Consider the following 24,166-nt stretch of genomic DNA (forward strand, 5'->3'; position numbering starts at 1 on the left):
GTTTTACGTCAACAGTGGATGCTTTCATGCTTTCTTCTTGTTTTGAACAGTCGATGACGAACAATGCACGATTCTTGAAAGCTGAGAAATCGAGTAGAGGTCGCTTTTGGTGGGAATGTACGTAGCTGGGATAAAATTCGGTATAGTTGAAATAGGCCTCGTTGTAGTCAGTTTTGCTGAAATCCAACTGCATTCTCTCGTTTGGCCAATATTCTCCATTTAAGGATAATCTAATACTTTGGATGCTAACATTGTCAAATAAGGTAGGATCAGCTGTAATCGTGTTACGTTTGCCTGTTTGAAAGAAAACAATGACATAACGTGGTCTTTCAACTGATGTGCTAGTTTTGACGGCCCAAACTTCACGCCTAGCACCTTTGGTAATGGTAGGCAATTCGTGCAATTCCCACTTTCTAAATGGAATAACTATAGGTTGATCTTGTTGAATGGACTTCATTAGTTCTAGTTTAATTTCGTCATTTGGAAATATGTGCTTCACTCTGAGTTCAATGTTGGTGATGTTAATCTTTGCTTTTGTAGTTTCATCAGTAATAATTAAACAATCGTTGTCGTTTCGAGCTCGAACTAGTCTTATTGTTTGACGACCACACGTAATCATTGGATAATCGTTGAAAATGTTAAAAATATGCTTAAGAGGTATCTGTATGTTGAATGAATTATCTGCATCATGTAGAATGGGATCATTAGGGTAATTCCAACCCGCCATAACCATATAATGGGAATCTTCTTGATTGTAACACGTCATGGCACGTACAGCACTTACGATACCAGGATCCCGCACTGTTTCCATCTCCCGTGCGCTTTCGCTGTACGTACACGAATCGAAAAGAAAAGCACCCACATTGTTGGCTAGTGTGACTACGCCAGATCCTTCTTTATCGACGAGTGATCCTTTAATGCACAACAAGGTTTCGCTCATTGCAAAAAACGAGTCAACTTGATTAATGCTAAATTCTACAATATCATTGCAGTTGAATGATTTGATGAATGGTGCATATGTTCGGTATTCAGCCTTTCGAATCGACTCATCAAACATTGGCTTACGATAAATATCAAATATTGGAGGCATTACGATGTTGTCTGAACATTCTTGTTTTTCATACATTGTTGTAATTTTTTAGTTTAAAACCAAGTGATTGTAAAAACAATTTTTTTGCGAACGTAAGAGGTTTCCGCTTCGACACAACTAATGGTGTTCTTTTAATATGATGTTGTCGCTTGGACGGCTGCACAACTAATGGTGTCCTTTGAGCAGTAGATGACCTTATTACTAGTCCCATTTCCCTCTTGATCTAAGTTCCAGCACCAATGTGCTCTCTTCTCCTCTAAAGTTTACAGGTCGTCCTTCTTGATCGAGAGCCAAGACAGTGATATTGGTAAGTTCACGCTGCGACACAACGGGTAAATACAACAAATTGTGAGGAGTTTCGTCAATTGCGTACCCAGGATTTGATTGTATGACAAATTCGTAGATCGTATGAGCAGGTCTGTTACCGTCGAAGGCTCCAGTACTAATGTTACATTCAAAGCGTATGCTAGATACTTTAATAATCCTAACAGGTAGATTCGAAGAATGTATCCGTCCAGGATTGAGTATTGCCGGAGAAAATCCCAATACTATACCAAGGCTATCAGGTTGCTTAAACGAAATCCTATATTTGCTAAATATTTGACACTGCAACGTTTTGTGGTTAGGTTTTAGACTAAATATCGATTCTGGTTTAAGCTCATTGTCAGCACCCAGTTTCTTTTGTATGTATTCTTCAATATCGGCAATTTCATAACATCCGTCGGGAAAAGCAAAGTTTTGCCATTTGTTTTCGAAGAGCTATTTCGTAATCTTTTTTCGGATCCAACACGATTGGTGTGGGTGGTTGAAATGAAAATGTATAAGTGGTACTAACTACTCTCAACAACTGCGACATGATGACTGATTCAAGTCGATAGATTAATAGGTTTATATATATATATAGTTGAATAAACACCAATTTTTTTTCACATATTTTTTATTTGTTCTAAAGCAAGTTTACATAAATGACAAGATGCTTGAGAATCGGGTGGTCCATCCCAGTGAGTCCTCCAATCTGGTCTGTTGTAATGTACGAAGCACGGAAGTAGTATCTGCAAGTTAAATTCTCCTCGATATTCCCCAGGCAATTTATGCCATATACTTAACAATTCTGAAGGTCTAACAGTCCGTATAATATACTCTAGCGGTATGTGTTTTAGTTCTTCTTCACTATATTCTGTAAAACATTTTTCGCGAAACATATGGGACATAAGCAATCTACTACTGTCCATTATATAAAAATTTTAAGCATAAATGCCCACAAACGATTTGATTGTAAGTTTGATACTGGTGATTATTGTAGAAAATTCTGGCACGTGCACCCAGATATTTCACAAGTTCTTTGGTCGGCTTCAAATTACCAAATGAATCGAAATATTCCACGTCGTTGTTTATCTTTCTATATGCTACCCAATGTGTTCCGTTATGCGCGGACACATCCAAGTTAACTATTGCACATTCTCGTTGTCGAGGACCGTCTCTAGGCAGAGCGTCATTCATGAAAACTCCTCGAAAATGTGGTATGTTAAGTATTTTCGCGTAATGTGCAATGTCCAAGTCGTACAGCGGACGATTGGGCAGCTTTATTGGAAGTTTTTTTCAAATACAACTGATCCTACCTTATTTGACAATGTTAGCATCCAAAGTATTAGATTATCAGACTAAAGACTAAGTTTTCACTCTAATGGCATACAACATATCCCACCAGAATGAAAACAATGGGAACCTTCTCTGGTTACACCTCCGAGGCTTCTACAATTTGCAAGCCATACGGATGCTGAGACTAAGGAAGATGAGGGAATTCTACAATTTACAATTCACGTCACATCTGCTCAGCGCGGTAAAGTTCCAACGAGACTGGTTCCCTTCATACTCCACACAGAGTAAATGTAAATCAAAAATGAATAACCATTTTCAATTTCGTTGCAAAACGAAAATACAGCCGAACCATATTCCAGTCCAATCAGAGAGTGCTGCAAGCACCTCTACCGGTTTCGAAACTTATTAGTCTCTCATCAGGAGGCACATATGCTGCTCTCCCTGATCCAACCAAAACAAACCCCAGCGTGCAGTCCCGAATTGCAACGAACGAAATGGCATAGATGCCCTAGCGGCAACTGCTAGCAAAAGACTAAGTTTTCACTCTAATGGCATACAACATATCCCACCAGAATGAAAACAATGGGAACCTTCTCTGGTTACACCTCCGAGGCTTCTACAATTTGCAAGCCATACGGATGCTGAGACTAAGGAAGATGAGATATTAGATTATCCTTAAATGGAGAATATTGGCCAAACGAGAGAATGCAGTTGGATTTCAGCAAAACTGACTACAACGAGGCCTATTTCAACTATACCGAATTTTATCCCAGCTACGTACATTCCCACCAAAAGCGACCTCTACTCGATTTCTCAGCTTTCAAGAATCGTGCATTGTTCGTCATCGACTGTTCAAAACAAGAAGAAAGCATGAAAGCATCCACTGTTGACGTAAAACTAGATATTGAAGCACATAATGGTTTTCCCGAAAATACCAAGGCCTACTGCATTATAATTCACGACTGCGTAATGGAGTACTACCCACTTACCGAAATTGTAAAAAGTCTAAATTAGACGCATAAAGTGTCAGTAGTACAAGAGCAGTCATCATGAGAGTAGCATTCGTAGATATTCAGGGATTCGCTGTGGACGGGTGGTTTGTTCCCAAAGAACTTACCATCGAAATAGGTTTTAAACGAAGTCATTACATCTTTTTACCTCCGAAACCATTCAATGCGCTAAGTAATGATGATAAGAAGACAGCATCATACGTGGAGAAAAAACTGCTTGGCATTCGATATTCTGATGGAGCAGTAGAATTGTCCAAAATAAATGAAATACTAGAAACCAAGTTGTTGTATGCAGCCGATTACATATACGTTCGAGGAGAACAAAAAGCAGAATTTTTAAGCAAGAAATGTCACATTTTTGGAGTTTTTCCCCTTATTATTGATGTTTGCAAGTTTGATGGCACGCCTCTTGCTACTGGAAACGTTGGTCCTGCTACAAACCCCTGTCACGCCGTTGGACTATTTTCGTGTACAGAAAGAAATGTGGATCGTCTACGTCACTGGTTTTCTTATACAATATTACCATTGTAATTTTTCTATGTATAAATAAATATTTTTAGAGAGAGATTTTTGCTTTTTTATTTAAACACCTTATTTACTGATCAAGTCTTATATTACATGAAGATTCAAATTTTCTCTTTACAATTTCAAACATAATTTTTAAAATTAAGATAAATATAGATGCTAATATTACACAAGACATTGCAAAGACATTGTCTATTTCACTTTTCACATACTCGCTGGTGTTGTTGCTGGCACCCATGGTGTAGGCTGAATACGTCTCAATGGATATGTAGCTTGTGGTAGTTTTCTAAAAGCGTAAAGACCTTGCTGCTGCTGCTGTAAATTCAACTCTTCAGGCTTCCACGTTTTGTCCTCAATATGCAAACTATCGAAATGTCTTTTAATTTGTTTTATATCCTCATATGATTTAATATCTTTATTTAACTGATTAAGTTTAGTTTGAAATTCCATAACCCTATGTATGTACTCGGTGGGATTCATATCAGTACTGAACATGCTCAGTGTCACAATGTCTCATAAATGCCACGTTCTGCGTCAAATGTCGGACGGAAAACTGAACAATGTCACATATCTACGTCAAATGTCACGTTCTGCGTCGAATGTCAGCGCTTTGCCACGCTACACTTAAATGTCACGTCATACGTCAAATGCCACGTTCTGTTAGGCACTATACGGAAAAGAAGAATTGACAGTTAATATTGAACGTTGACAGAAGAAGAATTGACAGTTGGCTTCTGTGTCGCCGCCGCTTTCATTTGACACTCCATACGTCATAATCGGACCAATAGCAACAAAGATATGCTGTAATGCCGTTTTGGCACTGCCGCCATCTTTGTTTTTTGTCTCAACTTATTCGTTACTCCCTCCCCGTTCCGACGAGCCCTCTTACGTCAAAATCGGACCAATAGCAACGAAGATATGCTGTAATGCCGTTTTGGCAATGCCGCCATCTTTGTTTTTTATGTGTTCTTTACCCCCTCCCCGTTCCAACGAGCCCTCTTACGCCACGATCGGACCAATAGAAACGAAGATATGACGTATGCGCACGCCACATACTGCATTCAACCCCCTTTTTCATCCCCTTTCCAACGATACGTCACACGTCATCCTACGTTAAGCCGTTTGGCATTTATTAATATTTAAGGGTTGCGATTTAGGGGATGTGCCAGAACATACATAGGTTATCTACTTCTGAAATTATATTAGTCCAAGAAGTCACTGTGCATCCGCTAGGAAAATATTCTGATTCGGCTTTTTGCACAATCTTACTCAAAAAGGATCCATTTTAACAAATTTGTATGTTTCCAGGTCCAAAAGTGCGTCAAAAATTGTTTAAACAATTTTTTTAAACAAATTGCAAAAATTGGTCTTTTGTCCCAGACAATGTTTTTTTTGGGGGTTTGGATCATTCTGAACAAAAATCGTTTCTACTAACTTTTCTCTACGATGCGCCGTTTACGAGTTATAAACTATTTAAATTATGAAAAACTGCAAAAATGGCAATTTTCAACTCCGAAAAACAATATGAAAAAAGGAAATATTTGATGTTGTCAAAGGTTAAAAACATTCCTCGAATATCAATTAACAATATCCTGAAGTATTTTAGTTCATAATATTAATTTAAACCTTAGTTTTTTCCAGATGCGACGCGTGACTTTTTCTAAAGTGTTACCAAACCAGATGTAAAAAAATCTTATTTAAAAAAATTATTTTGAACCTCCCAAATATAAGTTTTTGTTTTCAATACTGTGGGATAAAATTAAACAAATCACTATTCCCAAATTATATGTATGTAATTATGTATATGTAACAGGTATAACAATAAATAATAAACAAACTAAACATATTATTCTACCATAAAAGTAACTTAAAAAAATGAACAAGTAGGAAAAACAATAGATTTTGAAAACTATTGTTTATATTTTAATTCTTCCATTTTCAATAATATCATTTTTTTCTTCAAAATTATATATAAAAAAATATACAAGGAGAATAACTTTTCAAGTAGTTGATCAATTACGCAATACGTAGCAACACTCTTCCATGTTTAAATGCACGAACACTGTAATCTGTAATAGGTACTAAACTAATGTTACCAATCCTCAAAATGGTTACAATACTGATATACACAGCGTGCCCGCGCGCCGTGTCTAACAGAGCCGTCGCTCCTTCAAAATTTTCAGAAACGAGCTAGTCCCGAGCGATAGCGATGTTTCTCCTGCGTTACCACTGCCAGTATTGGTAACAGCATAATATAATAACGTGCAATGGATTCCCATATCTCACCAATATTTTCGTGCGTCTAGTTGGCTATAATTTACTGAATTAGGTACTATTAACAAATATTTCTGTTGGTAAAAAATATAAATGGAATTATTTCATAACAGTCATAAAATATTTATTGGAAGATTTTTAACTGTTACCAATGATAACAGTGGTTACATGGACGCTTCGCCAGTGGTTTTTTCATTTTTGATCAAGCGCGTGTTCAATGATTAGCCGCTGCCACTGTTCAATGATCTTATAGAAAAGTTAGTTAAAACCTTTTCTGTTCAGAATGATCCAAAACCCCCAAAAAAGCTTTGTCTAGGACAAATAGACCGATTTCTTGAACTTTGTTTAACACAATTGTTTAAACAATTTTTGACGCACTTTTGGACCTGGCAACATGTAAATTTGTTAAAAGGGGTCCATTTTGAGTAAGATTGTGCAAAGAAGCCGAATCAGAATATTTTTTCTAGCGGATGCGCAGTGGCTTTCTGGATTATATTAATAATTTCACAATTACTAAATTTAATTACAGTTTATAATTATTACTTTTCACTAGATTGACCGTTTTGTAGATGAATTGGAGATTCTCGTCGTACCAGATGGTTTGTTATGCGTTTCACAGTTTCTCAAAGACCATCACAACTGCCAGTACGAAGGACTAATGGACGTTACTGCAATTGACGTACCAAGTAGAGAGTACCGCTTTGAAGTGATCTACAATTTTCTATCATATCGCTATAATTCCAGATGCAGAGTCAAAACGTACACAGATGAGTTAACACCTCTGGAATCTGTAACAGGTAATGTGAAGGGTAATCTACTGTTGAATCAAATAAAAATTAACTAATAAACACACAATTACATGACCATTCGAATGTCCTAATTTTCCCTTCACATACGTCACAACAATTTTTGCATTCATAATATATTGATCTATTTTGCTACGTTAGATTCGTTCTGCATTGGACTTCCTAATTTCTTCTATGTTTCTTACTATATTAATGCACAACGAGCCTGAGCAGTTTTGAGGTTATCTGCCGACTGCCGATCGAAATAGAGGTTTCCCATATCATTTACCGTTTTCTCAAGGTACCTATCCACTGAACAACTCTAACAAAGGTCAACTCTACATCAACCAAACCCCTGTAGAAAGAGTTAGGCACTACAACTACCTCGGCACCATAATAAATGAAGAATGGACCAACAACCAAGAGATAAGAGCGCGCATCGGAAAAGCTAGATCAATCTTCAACCGTATAGGGGCCTTTTTCAAGAGCCACAACCTATCTCTTGGTATAAAAGTAAGAATACTGAGATGCTACACTCTTCTCTGTCCTTTTTTCAGGGGCGGCTCGTGATAGTACAAGATGGTGAGGCACACTACACTTGAGGAATATCCAGATTTAGCCATACGGCTCACACTCCCTCTAAGGGGAAAATTGACTCATCCCAGATACCTACGGTATCAAAAGGATTGAGCTCTGGTGGGACTCTTTCCGTGTTATCGAGCCCTAGGTGACTTGGAATGCAGGTGTATCTCCCAGAAATTTTCGTACGCATCTGGCCGTCGCGAGTAGTACAGCTTTCTGAATGGTCTTATAAAGATGTTCATTCAGACTCAGCTTTTTTATGCTTTCGAGGAGGGTCTTCGGAATGACTCCAGTAGTAGACATAATAATCGGTATCGTCTGGGTACTTTGCATTCTCCATTGCCTTCGTATTTGAATTTCTAGATCTCTGTACTTGGCGATCTTTTCAGTAAATTTACTACGTAGATTATTGTTGTTAGGTATCACCACATCAATTAGTGTTTTTTGTCTTGTTAATTTATTAACTAGTACGAGATCTGGTCTATTATGTGCCACTGTTTGGTCTGTGAGCACAGTGCGGTCCCAGTATAGCTAGTAGTTGCCATCCTCAAGCATACTCTCAGGGACGTATTGATAATACGGGAGATGGTCTGTTTGGAGAAGTCCCAGCTTGATAGCTATCTCTTGATGAAGGATTTTTCCTACTGCGTCATGCCGTTCCTTGTATTCAGTTGCAGCAAATGCCTGGCAGCCCCCTGTAAGATGTTGGATGGTTTCTTGGGCTTGACATCCATATCGGCATCTGTCGTTTTGAACCTGAGGGTCTTTGATGATATATTTCAGGTAATTTCTAGTTGGTATAACCTGATCCTGAATGGCCAGTAATGAACCCTCCGTCTCAGTCTCAGGGAACATCTTTCCTGATGTCAACCAGTAGTTCGACGCTATATTGTCGACATAATCTTGGCTGACCTCATTTGGATGTCGCCCGTGCAGAGGTTTACCCATCCAGGCGCGCACTTTTTCGTCCTTAGTAAGGTGGTTTATGCGCATCTCTGGTTCCCTCAGTTTGATCGGTGTTGTGTCATCTACTGCGCAGATAGCGCGATGCAGAGTAGATGTCTCAGCCTGCATCGGAAAATAAGTTCTTAAATTAGCAATTTGTTTATCTAATTGCTCACCTATATCCATAAGTCCTCTTCCTCCTAGATTCCGTGGTAATGTTGTTCTTTCTACTGCACTTTTAGGTTGGTGTTTTTGTGCCTTTGTGAGGTGTGTTCGTACTTTTCGCTGAAGAGCTTCTATATCTGTTTTTATCCACTTAACAATACCAAATGAGTAGCTAAGCGCGGAACATGCGTAGGTGTTTAGTGCCTTAAACAAATTTCTACTGTTAAGGTGTGAGCGAAGCAGCTGTTTTACCCTTCGTATAAACTCAGGGCCTAGATTCCGTGCACTGTAGATATCTACAGTCGCTTTCTGTCGATGGCAATTGTCATGAAAATATTTGAATTTTTAGTTTTAATTCAAATATTTTCTTGTTTTACTAAGTGTCACTTCAGCATCAATTAGAGTATAACCTAGCAAAACTAGAAAATAATTCAATTAAAGCTAAAAATTCAAATATTTTCATGACACGTGACATCGATAGAAGGCGACTGTAGATATCTACAGTGCACGGAATCCAGGCCCAGTAGTTATCTCTGTTTTCATTTGTTTATGGTCAATTTTCCGCGCTTGCTTTACTCCAAGATATTTATACATATCGTTTTCACCCATGGCCTCGATGTTCTGGCCATTTTGCATATCGAATCCTCCGGGCTGTACTTTTCCTCTGACTATATTTAAAATACGGCACTTATCTAGTCCGAAGTGCATACTAATATCATTGGAAAAAGTTTCTACAGTTTTTAGCATCTCGTCGAGTTGGTTTCGAGTGGAAGCCATTAATTTCAAATCATCCATGTATGTACAATAAATGATTAAGCTTCGCCACCACATTGTTGTTGTTTTTGATGCTAAAATGAGGAATATTATTATTATTATTATTATTATTATTAGCTTCTCTTTAATGATCCGAAGGTCGATTTTGTAACGTCATAACATGGGGCCGTCTACAGAACATTGCCGTATTTATTTTAACGCTTGCAAATGATATTAAATAACTATTTTATTGGCAAAAGAATAGCAACGAAAGCCGGATACCCATTTACGTGCCAGGCTGGTATTTAGAGAGAGACAAATTGTTTCCTGGTTAAGTCTGTGATAGGTTCATACTCACAGTTGCTGTTTTTTAACTAAAAATAATTACTAATGCCACATATCAAAACAGTATGCATCAGATGTTTCGTCCTTCCTGGGTCTCATCAGCGTTGTACTGGGTCTCATCAGCTATATTAAGCAAAATTTACATTAGAAAATACATGAGAACAACTGACAACAACTGATTTTGTTTAATCAATTGCCAAAATGAAATTATTGTACGCAAACAATATAGACCTATAAACAAGTGATAATTTCATCAGTTTTTTTTGGGTGTTTATTTTAAGTTTTTTTTATAAAAAGCGTGCTTAAAAGAAAATTAATTATTATAAAATTATAATAATAAAATGAAAATAAATAAAATAAAGTTATTTTTTACGAAATAAAAGGCAGATATCGAGCACTGAGTTTTATTTAATCTTCGAAAGTATACTTTCGCTCCTAGAGCATCTTCAGGAGCAGTTCGTCAAAAAAGGAAGGTAAATTAGCATATATCTAACAAATACTTAACGTACACTACACGAAGGACAAACAGATAAATTTGAGTGCCGGTAATTTTGGTACTTCTACATTTTGAAGATGGAGGTACAAACAGATAAATTTATCTATTTGTACGTTACAGTGTAGTGTACGTTCAGTATTTGTTAGATATATGTTAATTTAAGTTGCCACCACTTCAGATAATTAATGACATTCGAGGATACCTTCCTTTTTTGACGAAATGCCCCTGAAAATGCTCTAGGAGCGAAAGTATACTTGGGCAAGGCAAGATTAAGTAAAACTCAATGCTCGATACCTGCCTGTTATTTCGTAAAATTCATATATTCGAGCATTCAACCACGTCCTATTTTAAAGTTATTTTAGTCAAAAACTTCATAAAATATAAATTCTAAATGGAAAACTGAGTTCTTAAATTTTTTTATAAATTAATGAAACTTTGCGAGATTTCTGTTCTGCAAAATGAGCTATTACCTCGTCTATAAAAGCGTTCTCATCCTGTGATTTTATAAATGATTTTTCAATTGATATTTTTGCCATATTATTCAATTATAAAGCTTTAAATCATTATCGTGAAAACAGTATCACTCCATCGTGAAAAAAACGCTATAGAAGAGGATCCGATATAAGGTCGAACTGCACCGATCTACTTAATGGATAAAAATTATTGGATATGTAATTTAGTTATGTTAATATTTATAAAAAACAAGTGGTGCCCTATCTAATTTTGTTCTGATATAAGTAATTAATAATTATTAAAAAATGACTTAAAATGAAATAAATAAAAAAAATTGGCCCGGGCAGATATTATTTTAGATTTTTTGGATCATTCGAAACAAAAAAAAGGACTTTCGTAATTGAAGACTTATTTACAAAAACAACATAGGTAACTGTATTTTTAAAATTTCTGTAATTTGTTTGTGTAAAAACCTAATTTCTATAAAATAATTTGGAAATACATATTAATGATATTATTTATAAATATTATAGATATAATATCTATAAATAATATCATTAAAATTTCCAATTCTTTCATAGAAATTGTATTTTTACACTAAAAAATTACAGAAATCCTAAGAATATACGTACATGTTGTTTTTCTAAATAGCTCTTCAATTTTTCTCTAAGTTAGTCGTTTTCGTTATGTATAAACAATTTAAAACTGAATAAAGAACGAAAGATGGCGATTTTCAAGGCTTAAAATAAAGAGTAAAAAATATTATTTTTGTAAACATCAAGTACCTAAATTCAAGTTCAAACCTTCTTCTATCAGGTCCCGGTAAAAATTTTTCCATGTTCTACTCTAAAATGTCTTTTTTAAATTGTTAATGAGGAAGGTTCCTTATTAAAATTACTTAAAAGTAATTTTTTAATTATTAATTATAGTCAGAAGAAAATTAAATTAGGCGCCTCTTGCTTTTTATAATTATTAACATACTAAATTACATAATATATACAATAATTTTTATCCATTAAACAAATCGGTGCAGTTCGACCCTATACGCTTATATTGTATCTAAAACTACTAAGAGGCGTGCCTCATAGGATTTTGAATCAGCGTCCGAAATTCTTGACAGGTTGAGGTTCCGAGCTCCGCATATTTAGTCCCTTTTACGAAACCGTAATATGCTAGGCAAGGGATCTATGAGAGGCTTGCTTCACCCGGCTACAATTTGAGATACTCGCATGTGGACGACAAAGATCAGGGCCGTATTTTTATTATTTTCTCATAAAAGTTATTTAGCAAATTTCAAAAAGTTAAATTGTAAATTGTATTTAAAGAATTGATGATGGTATAGAGAAATAAGGTAAATAGTCGATTGATATACTGGTGAGGCACTGCCTCACCTGCCTCATAGGACAAGCCGCCACTGCCTTTTTTATGGTGTCGAATCATGGACCTTGAACGAAGATATGTACCGAAAATTGGAAGCATTTGAGATGTGGCGTTTCAACTTTGATTTTGTCAATTTTTGTTGTGATATCCAATCTTTCCTCTTTTTATCTGACAGTCGTATACCTAACATTGCTCTTTTCATTGACCTTTCTGTTATGGCTAGTTTATTTATATTTGCTTTGGTTAGGGTCCAGGTTTGATATTCATATGTCAGGTTAGGAAGGATGCACTTGAAAGTATCCAACTTTTTTGGTTCAGCGAGCCAAAATTTACACCCTTACATGACGTAGCCATCTCGATGTTCCAAGCTCTACTTACTCATCTCCTTGCTATAGTCCTGGCCTCAATAGTCTATAACTGCCAGCTCTGAAATTATTTAGTTAGATACTGTTGCATCTGTTACAATCAGGGCCGCGCCAAGACTTTCAAGCGCCCCGGGGCAAGAAATTTTAGGCGCCCCTTTCTTCCTCCATTTGTAAGTAGTTTTTTGCAACTTAGTGAATCGGTATATCGTATTCACTCCATGCGTGACTATGGTGGTGGGGTGGTGTCTTGAAACGATGCCAACGTGAAAAGTGGCGAAATATGACAATATTGGAGCTATCTTTGTAATATCATTGTCATTGTTTGGTTAAAAATTTTTGTCAAAAATGGTATATAACTGTTACATACGCTTAACGTTAAATTGCGAGATCCAAAAATGTCAGATGAAGGAGCTAAGCGCCAGTCATGCACAAGGCGAAAACCTACAAACTATTTGTTTCATCATCATTCTCTTTGCCTTTATCTCTATGCTGGGGCAACTTCCTTAATTGTATTTCTCCATAAGTTTCTGTCTTGGATCATATCGATATTAATCCCCTTTACCGACATGTCTTACCTAAGCGTCTCACCCCAGGTCTCTTGGTGTTCCTCTCGTACTCCTTCCAGTAACCTGCAGTTCAAGAATTTTTCGTATTGGGTGACTGACGTCTCGACGTTGAACATGACCAAACCGTCTTAACATATGCTCCCTCATTTTGGCATCTATTGGTGTCACCCCTAGACTTCCCCTAATATAGTCATTCCCAATCTTATCCTTTTTGTAACTCTAGTCATCCATCTAAGCATTTTCCGCCACATGCATTCGTTGTTCTTTTTTTGTTTTTAACTGTCCAACATCATAGCTGACCTTATAGCTATTTAATAGAATTTTTACTTCAGCTTCATTGGAATTTTTCTGTCACGCAACAACAAACCACTCGCTTTATTCCACTTCATGGTCCATACAACTCTAATTCCACTACATGCATCTCTATCTATTTCCCCATTACTCTGTAATACCGATCGTAGGTATAGTTAAAACTATCACTTTTCAAAAAGTTTTAAACCCTTTTCCTCAAGAGCTTGTCTCCACTGTTCCAGTTTTTGTTCTAAGGCGCTTTTACTATTTCATACTAACACTACATTAACAGCATACATTAAGAACCAGAAAATGTTACCCTGTAGCTTCGCTTTTATCTGATCCAAAACTAATAAGAATAAATAAAGAATAAGCACTGAGTCTTGGTTCTTGGTACACGTGCAATCCTACTTTCACATGAAATTTATCAGTCTCTCCCACACCTGTCCTAAACACTAGTCGTTACTCCCTCATACATATCTCACACAATCTTTACACATTCACCAGGGACTCCTTTCTTATTGAGTGCCCACCACAGAATCTTTCGAGGAATTCTATCATCATAATGCTTTCTCAAGATTTACCATATAAGCGTTTGTTTCTTTATTCCTGTATTTTACCATCAGCTGCCTTATAATGAAAATTGCATCTGCCCTGCATAAACCCAAATTGATTATCGCATATTTCGGTTTCTGCACGTATCCGTTTATCAATTACTCTCTCCCATATTTTCATGGTGTGACTAAGTAGTGTTACGGCCCTATAGTTTGTACATTGTTGTATCGCCATGTTTTTGTAAACAGGTACTAATATTCTATAATATTATATTATTCTATAATAAAAAATGAATAACCGCATTTTCAATTTCGTTGCAACACGAAACTACAGCCGCATCATTATTCTAGTTCAATCAGAGAGTGCAGCAAGCACCTCTACCGGTTCCGAAACATATTAGTCTCTCATCAGGAGGCACATATGCTGCTCTCTATGACCCACAGTAGCGGATCCAGTGCCCCCGTGCCCCCCCCCCCAGACTGATCAAAAATACACTAGATATAATAGATTTTATCGGGGTATATTCCAGACTCCTTGAGTTTGTACCCTATGTGCCCCCCCCCCTAATCGATTTTCTGGATCCGCCCCTGCTGACCCAACTAGGACAAACCCCGGCGTGCAGTCACGGATTGCAACGAACGAAATGGCAGGGATGCCCTAGCGGCAAAAAACTAAGTTTTCAATCTAATAGCACATAAAACAACATCAAAAAATGATACTCTACATACTACCAGATTGAAAACAATGGGAACCTTCTCTGGTAACACCTCCGAGGCTTCTACAATTTTCAAGCCATAACGGATGCTGAGACTAAGGAAGATGAGCGAATTTTACAATTTATAATTCACGTCCCATCTGCTCAGCGCGGTAAAGTTCCAACGAGAATGGTTTTTTTTATTCTATAAAACTTCTCCATTCGTCTGGCATTTGTCCAACTTCTCTAATTCTATTAAGGTACGTATCCATACAAGGGTGATCCGCGCTCGGTGTAGCTGCTCAAATGGATACGACATGCGCTCCCTTACATATAAACCGCAAACCGGTTGAATCGAAGAGGGTGAGCGCCTAACGGCGATCACCAACGTATCCACTATGTGAAGCTGCTGCACCGAGCGCCGATCACCCTTGTATGGATACGTACTTTTAAATAAACCCGTTAGCCACCTTGTTCCTGTCTCTCGTAATGCTCTCCACACTTCCCAAGAAATATCATCTTTTCCAACTGCTTTTCCTTTCTTTATTCTTGAAGTGCTTGAACCACTTCAATATTTCTGGTTTGATTTCACCAGTGGGTAAAATCCTTCTTTTCCTTAGTCAATGTCATTACTTTTGTTTATTGTTTTTGGTAATAAAAAAAATTTCTGGTAATTTCGGTATTGTCAAAAAATTAATTTTTTTCGGCACCTACCGGCGCCTTTTCAATACCGCACCGGGGGACACCGCCCCTCTTCGTCCTTATGGACGGCCCTGGTTACAATCGCTTTATCTTAGCTTGTCACTTACTCTACAAGAAAGTAATACTCGTATTTTGTTCAGATTTTCTCCTTTGTATTCGATTCCAACTTTCTTTGAGGCTTTTTTATGGAAGAATTCATTGTATATAAGTATATATTTCATCATCTACAAAATTCGTTATTTCCTCTATTGTCTTAACAAAAATCATATTTTTGATTCTTCCTCGTTTAGTCTTTTGCCCAATTTTGACTTAGTCACCTTTAATTCTTGCATTATCAAGTAATAATCCACATAGGAATCATAAGAGGTGCGAAAAACAAAAGCGTTTAACAAACCTTCAATTTCCTTTAAACTTTTTTAAATTCCCACGTAGGTATATGTATTGTTAATAATTATAAGTACTGTAATGTAATATATTTTTTACTAATTGTAGGAATTTATAAAGGAGCCAACTGGCCAGAAAGAGAGGTTTACGATATGTTCGGTGTACTCTTCGCCAACCATCCAGATTTAAGAAGAATCCTGACCGACTACGGTTTCCAAGGAAATCCGTTCAGAAAAGACTTTCCCCTGAGTGGTTATGTGGAGCTCAGATATGACGAAGAGAAAAAAAGAGTAGTCTGTGAGCCTTTGGAGTTAGCACAAGAGTTTCGCCATTTCGATCTTCATTTCCCTTGGGAGACCTTCTACAAGTATCGGACGAAGCAAGAAAAAAATAAAGAATTGGAGATCCAAAAAGAGAAACACTTAAATAAAGAAGAACATTTAAATAAAAAAGAACACTTAATTAAAGAAGATAAAAAGTGTTGATAAAAAAATGTTCTAAGTTTGGATTTTTATAAGAATGTTAATTATACGTTTTCTATTACATGAGTTTTAAAATTAACTGCCTACAACAAAGGTAGGTAGGTACCAAGGTTAGTTCCCAAGCTTAATTACCAAGTATTCGGTAGGGGTAGGTAGGTAATTAGGTATGCTTGTATAAATATGATAATAATTAGGTACGTATGTTTCGATAAATGAAACATGATTATAATTTTGTTAGCCAGCATTATCCGTTTCTCCTCCTCCTTGCTGCCGTCTTCAGTTATCTGTACTCCCAGGTATGTGAGATTTTTCACTACCTCAATATTAGCGTCATCTATTGACCCAAAAAACTTATTAGCCAAATAAAAAATATTTGGTGGAGCAAAAAATGTGATCTTTTGAATTTGTTTAAACAATTTCTGCATGCCCAAAAGTTTCGCCCGGCACCCTTCTGATTTGTATAAAGGGCACATTTTTGAGCAGGAATCCGCCAAGAAACAGAGTCAGAAAATTTTTCATACGAAAGCGGCCTCAGAACATGGACTAAATGGCTTCCTAATATGGAAATGAGATATGAGATGTATGAATATTGAAATATATGAATATGAACCATATTATAAATAAGCATATTATAAGAAATTTATAGACAATAAAAAGTCTTTGGCAATAAAATGTACAATAGTACATTGGCTTATAGGGCAGTCCTTACAGTAGGGATCCTGGCCTATACAGAAAAATGCAGGCGGGTGTGGGGTAATACTGCACTTTGGTTGCATTGGTGGTGTATTGGATAAACGTGCAGGGCAGGTATGGTGCTGATAGAAAAGGCATTCAGGCATCAAAGACCCAAAAAATCTTTTCAGGCCATAATAATGAAAAGACCTTCTCCAACGCAATAAAAACTTATACTGAAATGATGTCATCTCCTGAGGTAAAATATGCCGGAAGTAAAATGAGCCTCCGTTCGGATCTCCGGGTGAGGACTATCCCAGGGGGAACACCATTAAAGGTTAGAAAAATCAGGATAGGGTCTTGGATCTTGGTAGTCTTACAGGTGAGAGTATGGAGTTAGTGGATGCGCTCAAACGAAGAAGAGTTCAAATTGCTTGCATTCAAGAAACTAGGTGGAAAGGACAAAGGGCGAAAGAACTAGGTGAAGGATACAAATTGTGGTATGTAGGGAGTAGTAACACTAGAAATGGAGTCGGTATAATTGCTCATAGTGAAATGAAAGAACGTAGTAGAAGTTGTAAGAACGAGTGATAGAATGATGTCAGTAAAATTTGTAATTTATAAAGAGGTATTGAATGTTGTGTGTGTGTGTGTGTATGCGCTCCTCAAACAGGTCTGGGTGAGAATAAAAGAAGAGCTTTCTATGACCAATTAGGAGACGTACTGAGTGATATTCCAGCAGAGGAGAAAGTTATAATAGGAGGTGATTTCAATGCACATGTGGGGACAAGCCAAGACAGGATATGAAACAATGCATGGGGGATTAGGCTTTGGAACTAGAAATGAAGCTGGAGATGACATGCTTGAATTAGCAACAGCATTGGATATGGCGATTGTTAACACATTCTTTAAAAAGAGAGAAACTCAACTTATTACCTACAAAAGTGGACAACATCAATCCCAAATAGACTACTTCATGATAAGGAAAGAAGACATACGTGGATGCAAGGACTGCAAGGTAATAGTGAGACAGTAAGCCAACAACATAAGCTGCTTGTTCTGGACATCGAAGTAAAAAGCGAAACTAAACAAAAATATCGGAGAGGACCACAAAAAATCAAGTGGTGGATTGAAATAAGTACTTGGGAAAACGCCAGGAAAGAAGTTTGAGGATAAAGAGACTTGGTGGTGGTCAAATGAAGTACAAGGAAAAATAAAAGAGAAGGGAAAATTATATAAAAAGTGGCAAGAAACCAGATCGGATAGAGATCTTCAAAACTATATGGTCGCCAAAAAGGAAGCGAAAGTAGCAGTAGCAAAAGCGAAAGTAGCAGTAGCAAAAGCTAAAGTAGAAGCGTATTCAAACCTATACGATCAACTTGATACCAGGGAAGGCGAAGCAAAGATTTATAAAATAGCTTAACAGAGAGCAAAGAAAGCAAGAGATTTTAATCAGATTAGATGTATTCGAGATGAAAATAATAAAATACTTATTCACGAATAGGATGTCAAAAAGAGACGGAGAAAGTATTTTGACAGTTTATTAAATGAAGAATTTGGCAGACAGCCTGTGGAGTTAACGGAGGCAGTAACAGCAATGGTTACCAGAATAACAAACGAGGAAGTGGCTCAAGCGCATCAAAAAATAAAGAAAGGAAAAGCAGTTGGACCAGATGATATAACTGGGGAAGTATGGAGAGCATTGGGAGAGACAGGAATAAGTTGGCTAGCAGGTCTATTTAATAGAATTATGGAAGTTGGACAAATACCAGACGAATGGAGAAGCAGTAGTATATTAGTACCTGTCTACAAAAACAAGGGAGACATACAACAATGTACAAACTACAGGGCTATAAAACTACTTAGCCACACCATGAAAATATGGGAGAGAGTAATTGATAGACGGATACGTGAAGAAACCGAAATATCCGATAATCAATTTGGCTTTATGCACGGCAGATCAACAACAGATGCAATTTTCATTGTAAGGCAACCGATGGAAAAATACAGGAATAAAGAGACCAACGCTCATATGGTATTCATTGATCTTGAGAATGCATATGATAGAGTTCCTCGAGAGATTCTGTGGTGGGCTCTCAATAAGAAAGGAGTCCCTGGCGAATATGTAAAGATTGTGAGAGATATGTATGAGGGAGTAACGACTAGTGTTAGGACAGGTGTGGGAGAGACTGATAAATTTCAGGGGAAAGTAGGATTACACCAAGGCTCGGTGCTTAGTCCTTATTTATTCTCATTAGTTTTGGACCAGATAACAGCGAAACTACAGGGTAGCATTCCATGGTGCCTAATGTATGCTGATATGTAGTGTTAATAGGAAATAGTGAAAGAGACTTAGAACAAAAACTGCAACAGTGGAGACAAGCTCTGGAGGAAAAAGGTTTAAAACTTAGTAGGACAAAAACAGAGTATTTGGAATGTTCATTTAAAGATGGAGTTACAACAAATAAAATGGTATCTTTGGATGGTGAAATGATTGTGAAAAGCAATAGTTTTAAGTAAATACCTAGGATCGGTATTACAGAGTAATGGAGAAATATATGGAGCTGCGTGCAGTAGAATTAGGGCTGGATGGATGAAGTGGAAAGAAGCGAGTGGTGTGTTGTGTGACAGAAAAATTCCAATGAAGCTGAAGGAAAAATTCTATAAAACAGCCATAAGACCGGCTATGTTGCACGGAACTGAATGTTGGGCAGTGAAAAAGAAAGAGGAACAACGAATGCATGTGGCGGAAATGAGAATGCTTATAGATGGATGAGTGGAGTGGCAAAGAAGGATAAAATTAGAAATGAGTATATTAGGGGAAGTCTAGGTGTGGCACCAATTGATGCCAAAATGAGAAAGCATAGGTTAAGATGATTTGGTCATGTTCAACGTCGAGACGTTAATCACCCAATACGAAGAATAGCTGAAGTGCAGATTCCTGGAAGGAGTAGGAAAGGAAGACCAAAGAAGACATGGGAGGAGACGATAAGGCAGGACATGTTGGTAAAGGGGATTAACATTGATATGACCCAAGATAGAATTGTGTGGAGAAATGCAATTAGGGAAGCCGACCCCGCATAGGGATAAGGCAAAGAGAATGATGATGATGACAAAGTCTTGGCAGTGGCCATGCCATCAGCACAGAATAGAAAACAATTGTTTCCTATTCTGTGCCATCATATAGGTAAAGATTTTGCCAGTAAAGTTATTTGTTATGGTCTGATTTTAAACAAGGAGGAGTAATTTAAATTACCGCGCCGAAATGCTGATATGATGGCCGCTGCCTCTGTGTTTTGTGTCGTTCCTCTAATTTTATTGGGAAATAAGCCACAATTAAATTGGAAAAATAATTTTATTAACGTTTCGACGCCCAAATCGGATGTCGTTGTCAAAATACAAAATATTACTAAATTAAACAAAAATGTTGTTGCTTAGTAAAAATTTTTTCTAATAATTTATTTAATCTGACCGGCAATTCAGACATATTATATCATATATTATACATTTTAAAGTAGAAGACTTTTAAAATTGATATTGCCAATATTTATGAGTTGCGTTCCTGTGACAAATTTACTGAAAGATAGTTTATTCGATTCATTCTATCACGAGAATTTTACTGTCACCGTTGCATTTGGTTGTCTTTTTAAAGACAGATCACATGCTATGATTTTTTGTGACGGATATTCTTGAATTGGGGTTGATTTCATGTAATCGAATGAACTATCTTTCACCAAAGTCGTCACAGGAACGTCACTCATAAATATTGGCAATATCATTTTAAAGTCTTCTACTAACGCTTCTACTTTAAAATGTATTATATATTGCCGATATACAGGGTGTCCCGAAAAGATTGGTCATAAATTATACCACAGATTCTGGGGTCAAAAATAGGTTGATTGAACCTCACTTACCTATATACAATAGTGCACACAAAAAAAGTTACAGCCCTTTGAAGTTACAAAATGAAAATCGATTTTTTTTCATATATCGAAAACTCTAGGAGATTTTTTATTGAAAATTGACATGTGGCATTTTTACGACAGCAATATCTTAAAAAAAAAATTAAGTAAAATTTGTGCACCCCATACAAATTTTATGGGGGTTTTGTTCCCTTAAACCCCCCCAAACTTTTGTGTACGTTCCAATTAAATTATTATTGTGGCACTATTAGTTAAACACATTATTTTTAAAACTTTTTTGCCTCTTAGTACTTTTTCGATAAGCCAGTGTTTATCGAGATATTTTGAATATTTGTCGAATCCACCACATATTTGTATATGGTTAAGTACGGTTATAGAGACCTGTTAATAATCTGAAAATTTATTTATAATTTACATTTTTAGGTATATTTTGAAAAAGAAGCTACATCTCAATAAAAGGTGACTTATGAACAAAAGACTAAGAGACAAAAGTTTTAAAAACACTGTGTTTAACTAATGGTACCACAATAATAGTTTAATTGGAACGTACACAAACATTAAGGGGGTTTAAAGGAACAAAACCCCCATAAAATTTTTACGTAAATATATTAAAAAAGAAGCCGCATCTCAATAAAAACTGGCTTATCGAAAAAATACTAAGAGGCAAAAAAGTTTTAAAAACGTTGTGTTTAACTAATGGTACCACAATAATGAATTAATTGGAACGTACACAAAAGTTTGGGGGGGTTTAAGGGAACAAAATCCCCATAAATTTTTTATGGGGTGGACAAATTTCACTATAATTTTGTTTTAAGATGTTCCTGACATAAGAATTATACATGTCCATTTTCAATAAAAAATCTCCAATAGTTTTCGATATATTGAAAAAAATCGATTTTCATTTTGTAACTTCAAAGGGCTGTAACTTTTTTTGTGAGCACATTTGTACTAAGGTAAGTTAGGTTCAATCGAACTATTTTTGACCCCAGAATGTGTGGTATAATTTATGACCATTCTTTTCGGGACACCCTGTATACATGAGTCAGATTAAATAAATTATTAGAAGAATTTTTTACTAAGCAGCAACATTTTTGTTCAATTTAGTACTATTTTGTATTTTGACAACGACATCCGATTTGGACGTCGAAACGTTAATACAATTATTTTTTCAATTTAATTATGGCTTATTTCCCAATAAAATTAGTTAAATCCCTACTTTTTCTGTCTTTACACGGCAGATTACGTGTAGTAAAATTCACACTGGTATGGATATGTAAACATTACTAGAATGTCATTCTATTTAACAATGTCATCATTAACTTTAAAGAGATGGCTTTTGAATGTTCTTGGATAACTGTTATTTGTATAATTGGAAATTATTAATTCAGTTAATAAATGTGATAATTTTCCTCAATCGAGAAAAGAGGAACAGTGTTAATGTGATTTTTTAATAATATATTGTTACTATGGAACGCTTACAATTTTGAACATCTTTAACAAAAAAATACTTGGATCACAGAATATATCCTGATGTATTCTCTGCTTGGATTTTCCATAAATAATAAACAATAAATAACTTTTTATTAAGTTCACGTCTTAAATCAATTATTTATCAAATACACTATCAACATTATTTAATCAACAACTCAAAATATTCCCGATGCCATGTCAAATATTTAAAGCTGTCATGCACTGTCTTGTCACTTGTCATCATATTCTATTTGACTCAGTGCGTTGTATGACAAAGATAGCGAATGTTCGATTTGGAAAATATTACACTCGAGTCTAGATCCTGACCCGAGGATTAGCGGCGTGTAATTTGTGTTGCCTATATAAACTTGAATCGCGAAAGGGACCTGTTTATTATTCAGAAAATATTACAACTGTACAAAGCAATGTAACTAATACTACCTACTACTAACTTTTGAAACTTGTCTGTGCCTGAAATTCCATCTCTCACTTCATCGAAAACCGCTTCAAATGGAATTTTTGCAGCTAGTTTTCGCACTTATAGACGTTGCCTTTAGGGCAGATTGCAATTGCGCGCAGCGGTCAGAAAGGAGAGAGACCTAACCCTTCGGTCCAAACCTAACTTGCGGGTATTGTGAGAGAACCGCAGGAGGTATTTGACCGCTGCGCGCAATCACAACCCACCGTGCCTTTAAGCACTTTTAAAGGGGCAATTGCATCCAATTTGTCGGGATGCGAACTTTTTACATGTCTTTTTAAATCATGTTTACGTTTATACACCTTTCCGCATTCCACGCACTTATTAATTCTTTCCACACCGAACATTTTCGTTGTCAAGAAAATGAAATACCTACTCAAAAGCAAACACAAACACAGAACTGTGAACAGTAGAAATGATTGAATCCGAAAATTGATCTAACAGCTTCACTGTTTAATTGGTAATTATACAAAGAGTCTACATTCTACCACATCCAATACTATTTTAATATTAAATATCATGCAACCGCAGTAAATATCGGTTTTTATTATCACTAAATGGTCTTTTCAGCATTTTAAATAACTCAAAAGGCCCATTTCGTTGATTCAAGTTTATATAGGCAACCCAAATTACACGCCGCTAATCCTCGGGTCGGGATTTAGACAGAATAAAATATTACCACCGACATGGTGTCGTCCATTTTCTTCGAATCCTGAAAAAACTAATAAATATTTAAAAAAAATTTAAACGCAGTATGAAAGACTAAATTATTATCGAGGGCCGAAAGTCCCTTAGAATAAATAAAAAGTTTCTTTTGAATGAGATATTTGAAATTAAAAATCACACTATATTTTCTCTTAGTTTTTCACCCCTGTAATTTATTAAAATAAACATAGAAGTTTTCAGGGACTTTCAGCCCTCGGTAAAACTGTAATCTTTCATTCTGCGATTTAATTTTTCAAAAATACTTATTAGTTTTCTCAGGATTCGAAAAAAATTAATCCCCATTTGAATAGCATTGCAACCGAAAATACGTACCCATCCCCTTAAGCAAATATTATGGACTGCCCCCTTAAGCAAATACAGTCCCCTTAAGCAAATACGTACCCATCCCCTTAAGCAAATACAGTCCATAGTATTTGCCTTTATTGGATGTATTGGATGTGAATCTGTCTTTTTAGT

The 24,166-nt window shown here is 36.3% G+C and overlaps 1 protein-coding gene across 1 annotated transcript in view; it reads left to right on the plus strand.

The window, feature by feature from the left end:
* Positions 1–16,496, plus strand: part of LOC126882540 (NADH dehydrogenase [ubiquinone] iron-sulfur protein 3, mitochondrial-like) — a 29,627-nt gene extending 13,131 nt beyond the window's left edge. Inside the window, exons 2-3 of the mRNA XM_050647508.1 lie at positions 7,068–7,295; positions 16,068–16,496. Of these exons, the coding sequence (XP_050503465.1) occupies positions 7,068–7,295; positions 16,068–16,444 (605 nt within the window). The 3' untranslated portion in view covers positions 16,445–16,496. The remainder of the gene's footprint in view (positions 1–7,067; positions 7,296–16,067) is intronic.
* The last annotated feature ends 7,670 nt before the right edge of the window (positions 16,497–24,166 follow it).

This window comes from Diabrotica virgifera, chromosome 3, assembly GCF_917563875.1.
Source record: "Diabrotica virgifera virgifera chromosome 3, PGI_DIABVI_V3a".
NCBI lineage: Eukaryota > Metazoa > Arthropoda > Insecta > Coleoptera > Chrysomelidae > Diabrotica > Diabrotica virgifera.